Source organism: Emiliania huxleyi (assembly GCF_000372725.1).
Source record: "Emiliania huxleyi CCMP1516 unplaced genomic scaffold EMIHUscaffold_242, whole genome shotgun sequence".
NCBI lineage: Eukaryota > Haptophyta > Isochrysidales > Noelaerhabdaceae > Emiliania > Emiliania huxleyi.
The window spans coordinates 166,284-173,787 of record NW_005200233.1 but is presented as its reverse complement, the minus strand read 5'-3'; the positions used below and the strand labels follow the sequence as shown (position 1 = coordinate 173,787).

The 7,504-nt window shown below is 68.9% G+C and overlaps 3 protein-coding genes across 3 annotated transcripts in view; 1 reads left to right on the top strand and 2 right to left on the bottom strand.

Moving 5' to 3' along the window:
* The window catches only part of EMIHUDRAFT_236947 (hypothetical protein), a gene marked incomplete at both ends in the record, with an annotated part of 466 nt that extends 349 nt beyond the window's left edge, over nt 1-117 (bottom strand). Inside the window, one exon of the mRNA XM_005778606.1 lies at nt 22-117. Within this exon, the coding sequence (XP_005778663.1) occupies nt 22-117 (96 nt within the window). The remainder of the gene's footprint in view (nt 1-21) is intronic.
* Nucleotides 118-2,679: 2,562 nt separating this feature from the next.
* On the bottom strand, nt 2,680-3,630 carry EMIHUDRAFT_73631 (hypothetical protein; the record flags this gene model as incomplete). The annotated part of the gene is made up of 1 exon (XM_005778605.1): nt 2,680-3,630. A coding segment is annotated over one exon (951 nt), but the record flags the coding sequence as incomplete, so codon positions are not given.
* A 3,055-nt stretch (nt 3,631-6,685) lies between these two features.
* Nucleotides 6,686-7,123, top strand: EMIHUDRAFT_73629 (hypothetical protein; the record flags this gene model as incomplete). The annotated part of the gene is made up of 1 exon (XM_005778604.1): nt 6,686-7,123. A coding segment is annotated over one exon (438 nt), but the record flags the coding sequence as incomplete, so codon positions are not given.
* Between the last annotated feature and the right edge of the window lie 381 nt (nt 7,124-7,504).

The following is a 7,504-nucleotide window of genomic DNA, read 5'->3' as shown; positions in this document are numbered from 1 at the left end:
GCTCTCGGAGATCCTCCAGACCATCCACCCGGCCGAAGGGAGCCCCTCATCGAAGCGGCCGCGGCAGACCGACGGAGCGCCCGAAGCCGAGCCCGCGCGCTGCCGCATCGTCGACATGGCCTCCACGCCGCTGCAGCCGCCGCCCTCGTCCGCCGCAGAGCCGGGAGAGGAGGGGGAGGGGGGGGGAGTCGACCGCGGCCGGTGAGCGATGAGCATGAGCTCAATCATGCCCCTTACCCACGCACCTGACGCGCTGCTCAGCGCGCGGCGCGAGTACGTTCCCAACGTACGCTTTCGCTATCGCGGTCTAGCTAGTCGCGAGCCTGGGGACTGGGGAGCTCGGGCCTTCCCTCGTCTCACACGCCTCACTGTGACCTCCCACCCTCCGGAGTGCGCGCGGGGTTGTGCTTTCGCGCCCTGAGTACAATACGATTTAAACCCACAAAATCAAATGCGAGTAACGACTCGCAGAGCGCAAAAACTGAAAACAGAGGTGAGAGGAGAACCGGGGAGAACGCTCACACCCCACTGGCACCGTGGCACTGTACAGTGTGCAGACCGACATACAGCACGCACAATGTAGCACTTACTTTTAAGCGCGCGCATCCACCGCGCTCGCCCTCCACGGCCGTTGAGCGGCGCAACGCACATGCCCCCCTCGGCGGCTCGGCACATGCCCCCCTTGGCGGCTCGGCGAGGTCGGCCGGCGCGCGAGCACAACCCCAAGACGATGCCGTGAAGCGGGTTGCTGCGCGACCGAGCCGCCGATGCGCCGTCGGGGCGAAGGCGGCGGCGACGGCGGCAGCGGGCCGGGCAGCGGCGGTGGCGGTGGCGGTGGTAACGGCGGCGGCGTCGAGGGCGGCGGCAGCGAGGGCGGCGGCGGCGACGGCGGAGGCGGGCTCGGTGGGGGCGGCGACGGTGGAGGCGGCGAGGGAGGCGGCGGGGGCTCGGAGGCGGCGGCGAGGGCTGCGGCGGCGAGGGCTGCGGCGGCGAGGGCTGCGGCGGCGAGGGCTGCGGCGGCGGCGAGGGGGGAGGCGGCGACGGCGGCGGCGGGCTGGGCGGCGGCGGGCTGGGCGGCGGCGGCGACGGCAGCGGCGGGCTCGGTGGGGGCGGTGACGGCGGCGGCGGTGAGGGCGGCGGCGGCGACGGTGGCGGCGGCGGCGGCGGCGGTCTGAGGCTTCGGCTGGGACACCCCTGCCTCTTGCAGGGGGACGAGCACGAGTTTGACTGGGGGGCGCGGTGGGGCGCCACCCCGGCGCGCCACACACGTGCGCGCGTGGCGTCTTCGTTGACAGCAGGGCGGTGAGCGTGCAGCAGCAGCGGCACACAGAGCGTCGCACCGCCACCCACAGAGCGACGCACCGCCACCACAGATTCAGGTCGAAGACTGCTACGCTGTCGAGCGGTGCGGCCGGCTGTCCCGCCCCTTCCTCGGCCGCTGCTACTACACGGCGCTGCAGCTCGGCCTCGCGCGGCCCGCCGGCATACTTTCCTCGTTACCCCGTCCGCCGATCCACTCGGCCGCGCGCCCCTCTGCCACGACGCGATCCCGCCGTGGGCGGCCCTCGCCGCGGTCGCAACGACCGCCGGGCGGGCGACGCTGCGGACGGCGTCTTCGGCTCACGCGCGTGCCGTTTCGAACAGGTGGCCGTCGCGTGGGTGGGCGGCTGCGTCGGGAGTTGGCTCTGCTGCCGCCGGCTCGCGGGCCCGCCGGCGGAGAAGCCGGCAGCGGCGCGCAGTCGGCGGGGAGGGCGGTCGGGGTACGCGCCGGTGGAGGCGAGGGAGGCGAGCCCGGACCCGCTTGCGGGAGTCGGCCATGTAGGGCGATCGATGTGGTTTTTTTTTTGACCACAACAAAGCTTTGGTTTTTCAAAGCAAGGAGCACGCAACACTCTTGGGGACAAACAGAGCGGCTCGAATGTGCAGTTACTCGAGTCTCTACGGCCGCTATACGCCCCCGACCCCTCACGCGCGCCTCGCACATGGCCTCACACAACACACCGACGACGGTCTATACCTGTACCATACGACCTCGAGGAACACTCGTACACACAAATGTTACCCCTCGAGCGCCCCGATCGCCTCCGTCACCTCGGCAACTAGCCGCGACGCCTCCCCTTCGCTGCGCGGCCCGTCCCTCCTCCACCTCGCCGCGTCGTGGTGCCTTGCCGCGTTCGCCCAGATGCGCAGCGAGTGCAGCTGGCTCCGCAGCTCGGTCGGCAGGCCGCACTCGCGGTGCCAATAGTTGATGCGCTCCTCGAAGCCGTCGGGCGCCGCCGCAGAGCGCGAGGCGTAGACGGCGTCGAGGCGCGGCATCAGCGTCTTGAAGGCGAGCATCATGTTGTCCTGGATGCGCGCCTGCGCGTCGCCGCCCGTGCGCATGCCGCGCACCTGCACCGAGAGCGGCGAAGGCTCGTACCCGGTGGTGCGGGCGGCTGTCGCAGCGGCCTCGTCTCCAAAGGCCGGCGCAGCTTCTTCCACCCCCGCCCCGCCCCGCGCGCCAGACAGCAGCGCCCGGAGCGTCAGCAGCGCCTCGGGCAGTGTGGGCCGCTTGCGCAAGCTATGGTGGCAGAGGCTCTTCTGCCCGTCCCCCGCCTGCGCGAGGTCCTTTACTGCGCGCGCCGCGTCGACTGGCCAGCCCGCAGCCACATCGGCGAGCTTCACTGCGTCGATGTCGGTCCAGTCCTCCTCGAACTCGTCCTCGCACCGGTCGGTGAGCTGCACCTCGGAGCGGCTGGTGAGGCAGACGAGGAGGGTGATGCCGATGGCGTAGCCGTCCGTCTTGCTCGAGTACTCGCCGCCCTTGGTGATGGAGGGGCAGAGGTAGCCCGTGGACATGTAGAGGGCAGTCGAGCGGCAGCGAACAGACGCGTCCGGCCGCTGGTCCTTGGCGAAGCCCGTGTCGGCGAGGACGGCGGTCAGCTTCTCGTCGAGCAGGATGTTGTCTGGCTTGACGTCGCGGTGCACGATGCCCTTCGAGTGGAGGTAGACGAGCGCCTCGGTCGCCTCGCACGCAATGCGAACGCGCTGCCGCCACGTCAGCGGCCTCGGCGGCTCCACCATCCCCAGCCGCCGGAGCTGCGCCGCTCGGTCGGGATCCGAGATACGCAGCCGCGCCTCGAGCGAACCGCCGCGCATCAGCGGCGAGAGGAGGCAGACGCCGTCGGGCGAGAGGCAGTAGCCGAGCAGCGGCAGCAAATGCGGGTGGCTCACCGCCTTGAGAAGCTTCACCTCGAGCTCCGCCCGAGACAGGCCGCCCGACTGGCCCGACTTTGCCCGCTTGACGACGAGCGGCAAGTGGCGCAGCTGTGGAGGCGCGGCGAGGGAGAGGTGGAGGTCGGCCGACGCCTCGTAGACGTGGCTGAAACCGCCGCTGCCAATCAGCTTGCCCTCTGCAAACCCGTCGGTAGCCGCGGTGAGGTCCGACAGGGCTATCTCGACTGGCCGAGCAACAGCCGCCTCCGCCGCGGCTGGCGCGGCGGCGACAGACAGCTCTCCCAGCTTCGACTCTGCCGCGCTAACCTCCTCGGCCAAAGCAGGCAGCGCGCCCACGTGCGGCCTGGCGGCGGCGATGCCCGCTCGGAGCGCGGAGGGGCTGTCTGCGGTGTCGAGCGACTTGAGCGCGCCCATCGCCGCGCCATGCGCCTTGCGCAACCGCTGGCTGTCCCGCCTCCGCGCCTCCTTGAGCTTGTCGCGAACGCGCCTCGCCTCCGCCAGCACAGCCGGGCTCGCGAGGCTGCTGCACGCCTCCAGCGCGCTCGCCACGCCCTCGTACGAGCCAGCGGCCACGGCCTTCTGCAGCGCCTCGTCCGCCGCAGCGATGGCGGCTGCGTCGGCGGGCGGAGGAGATGGGGCTGGCGGTGGGGTTGGCGGCTGCAAATCGGCGGTGGCGCTGGGGCCAGGCGCCTCGTTGTCTGCCTCGCCGCCGCCGCTCTTCTTCTTCTTCTTCTTCTTGCCCTTCTTGCTCTCCTTGGCGCGCTCCTCCTTCTCCGCCTCCTCCTCCGCCAGCAGCGCCTCGGCATGCCGCGCCGCAGTCGCCTCTGCCGCCGCTCTCACCGCCTCCCTTGCCGCTGCCTCCGCCTCCGCCTCCGCCGCCGCCGCATGCTCCTCGATGACGTGCACGCACTCGGCGCAGCCCTCCTCCTTGGCCAGCTGCAGCGCCGTCTTGCCGTTCTCAGCGCGCGCCGCCGTGTCAGCCGTGTCAGCGCGCCGCCGTGTCTGCGCCGCCGTGTTTGCGCCCGCCCGCAGCAAGCGCCGCACGACGGCGGTGTGGTTGAAGTAGGCGGCGAGCATCAGCGCGGTGCAGCCGTCGCTGTTCTGCAGGTTGAGCTCCGCGCGGTGCTTCAGCAGCAGCTCGACCTCCCGCTCGTTGCCGAAGCTGGCGGCGTGCATCAGCGCGGTGAAGCCGTTGCCGTTCTGCGTGTTGATCTCCGCGCCGCGCCGTATCAGCAAGTCGACCACCCGCTTTTGGCCGCTGCGGGCGGCGGTCATCAGCGCGGTCCAGCCTTTGCTGTCCTGCTGGTTGATCTCCGCGCCGTGCTTCAGCAGCAAGTCGACCACCCGCTCGTGGCCTTCCTGGGCGACGATCATCAGCGCGGTGAAGCCTTCGTTGCTCTGCAGGTTGATCTCCGCGCCGTGCTGCAGCAGCAGCTCGACCACCCGCTCGTGGCCGAAGCTGGCGGCGCTCATCAGCGCGGCGAAGCCTTCGTTGCTCTGCAGGTTGATCTCCGCGCCGTGCTGCAGCAGCAGCTCGGCCAACCGCTCGTGGCCGTTGCCGGCGGCGCCCATCAGCAGCGTGAGGCCGCTAGTCTCGCCTCTCTCGTACGTCGCGTCGGCCCGCCCGCCGCCGTTAAGCCACGCCAGCACCGCCGCCTCCTCGCCTCGCTCAGCCGCTGTCACGACATCATCGAAGACTGCCGCAGCACCGCTCGGTGCCTGCTCGGCCGCAGCCAGCGACAGATTGTCCGGCCGCACTCGCACGCTCTCGCCGCCGCCCTCTAGCGCCACCGCGTACCACCCGCCCTCGAAGCTCCGCGCCTCGCCCCGCTGCCCGTTCAGCTCGGGGCGGGAGGAGAGCCCGCCGAGCACAATGCGCTGGCCAAGGAGCGGCGCGTCCACAGCTGCTGCTGCTGCGCCCAACGAAGCGCCGTCCGCCCCTGCCCGGCCCTCCGCAGCCACGGCTGTCCAAGGCGCCTCCATGGGAGAAGGCTCAGGTTAAACAAACTCTCCCTTGCCGGGCAGAGCGGCAGAACCCGGCGCCGACCGACTCGGATACTCGAGTAAGCGGCAAACCCCGGAAAGTACCTAGCTACCTGGAAAGTGCGCAAAAATAACCGCTGTGGCGTGGCAGACGGTGAACCAGCTTGCGTGCGGGGAGAGCGGCATTGTGCATGGTGCGGAGTGCATTGCCGAGGTCCGTTCTTAACGGAATCGCTTAGGCGGCTCCGGTGGTGAGAGAGAGAGAATTCTTGATACGAAACCACGACGACACACACCAGTCGACTCGCATCGGTTGCCTCCATGAACGGCGGAGCTATTCTCGCGCCCACACCACACCTGGCTCCAACGTGGACACGCCCATAGCTGGGGACACTACTAGGTCACGCATGGCATCACAGAAGTTTTATCTCTGGGCCCCGAAAGGCATCTCTAGCAGTGTCGTTACACATGCCCCTCTCTCTCTCTCTCTCTCTCTCGGTGGTGAGCCGGTGTGTGTGGCTGCCAGTCCGCGCCAGTCCGCGCCCTTGTCGTGCCAGTGTGCTGTGTGAGAGGCTTGTAATTTAAGAATTCTTGCGGATTCTTGTGGATCTTGTAAATCTGATTGATGTCAATGTCGCCTCAGCCCTCACCCCACCTTGCTCAAATGGGGGGGGGGCTGAGGGGGGGGGGGGGGGGGGGCACTGCTGCCGCTGATGGGACGAGCCCTCGCCGGGGCGGACGCAACACGGCGGCAGTCGAAGCTAGCTTCTCGCACCTCTCGCAATCACACGATGGTGGAGCCCACACTCACTAGCACCGCCCGTCCCCGAAGCCCCGCCTCTCCCATCCGAGACCTCCGGACCCGTTCCGACGAGAAAAGGGACGAAGAAAGGGCGGGGGGCGGCGGTGCCCGCCGCAAAATCAATTCTAAAGTAAATTCTAAAGTAAAAACGTCCCGAAGCCCATTATCGGCGACGCACGGTCCCCTGCGCACCGTGTGAGTGTGTGAGTGTGTGTGAGTGAGTACACGCACTCGCACACCGCTCCCCGATGCATGATGCAGCCGTCGGTTGCGACTCCGCCTGATTCGCCCCCCGCCGTGCTGCCGCACACGGTGCTGCTCGCGAGCCGCTGCCGCAAGCAGGCCCGCTGGCTCCGGCTGTGGCGCGGCCGCTGGCTCGTGCTCACAGCCGAGCACATCCTCTCCTTCCCGCTCGACCTCTCGGCCGGAGGCGAGAAGCCGGCTCAGCCGACGGACGCGATCGCGCTGTCACAGCTCGCTCGGGTGCGTGTGCAGCCGCTGAAGGGGGCCCGGCGCCACCACGCCACCCGGATGGGGCTGCTCTCCCGTGGCCGCAGTGAGGTGTGGGTCGAGTTTGCAACCCTGCGCGCGGCGTCAACGTTTGCGACCGCGGCCGTCAACGCCCGCCTCCTCCTGGCCACGGGGCTTCCCGAGTACGAGCCCGCCTCCTCCTCCCGCGGCTCCATGATTGCCTTTGAGCCGGTCAGGCTGGTCGGTTGCGAAGAGCGGTACGTCATCGGCAAGATGCTTGGGCAAGGCAAGTATGGCCAGGTTTACAAGGCCGTCTGCATGCAGAGCGGCGTGCGTATGGCGGTCAAGGTTCTGCCGCTTGCCGACGAGACGACGCGCGCGTCGGCGATGCAGGAGCTCGCCATCATGCGCCGCATCGACCACCCGCACGTCGTCCACCTCGCAAACTATTTCGAAACAGCCAACTCGGCGCAGCTCGTCATGGAGTGGCTGCCTGGAGGTGACCTCTACGCACAGCTCATCGAGCGCTTCTCGCCCGAGCCATTCGGCGTCAACTCGTACTCCGAGTCGCAGATCCGCAGCCTGACCTTCATGGCCCTCTCCGGGCTGCAGGCCCTGCACGAGCTCCGCATCGTCCACCGCGACATCAAGCCCACCGTTGCATATCCGGATATGCAACGGTGGCATAAAGTGAATGATACACCGTCGCACTCCTTCAAAGACATCGTGGACCACAACAGCAAGAAGGTCGAGAGGTACGCGAACCTCACACAGTGGCTGGCTGCCGCCCAGGCTGCCCTGGCGGGCGCCGCAGCGACAGCGGGCTTGGAGGCGACGGACGCTCTTAAAGACGAGGGTATGGCCCTCGTCGCTCAGATGGTGCTCATGTCCGAGTGCGACGCATTCATCGGCTCGTACGCCTCCAACGTGGGCATCCTCGTGCACGACCTCGCTGATGCACGCCCGCCGCGTGGCCGGATCAGCACGCCTCCACGCGATCGACGTCAATGGGCGGGGCTACTGCGGCTGCGG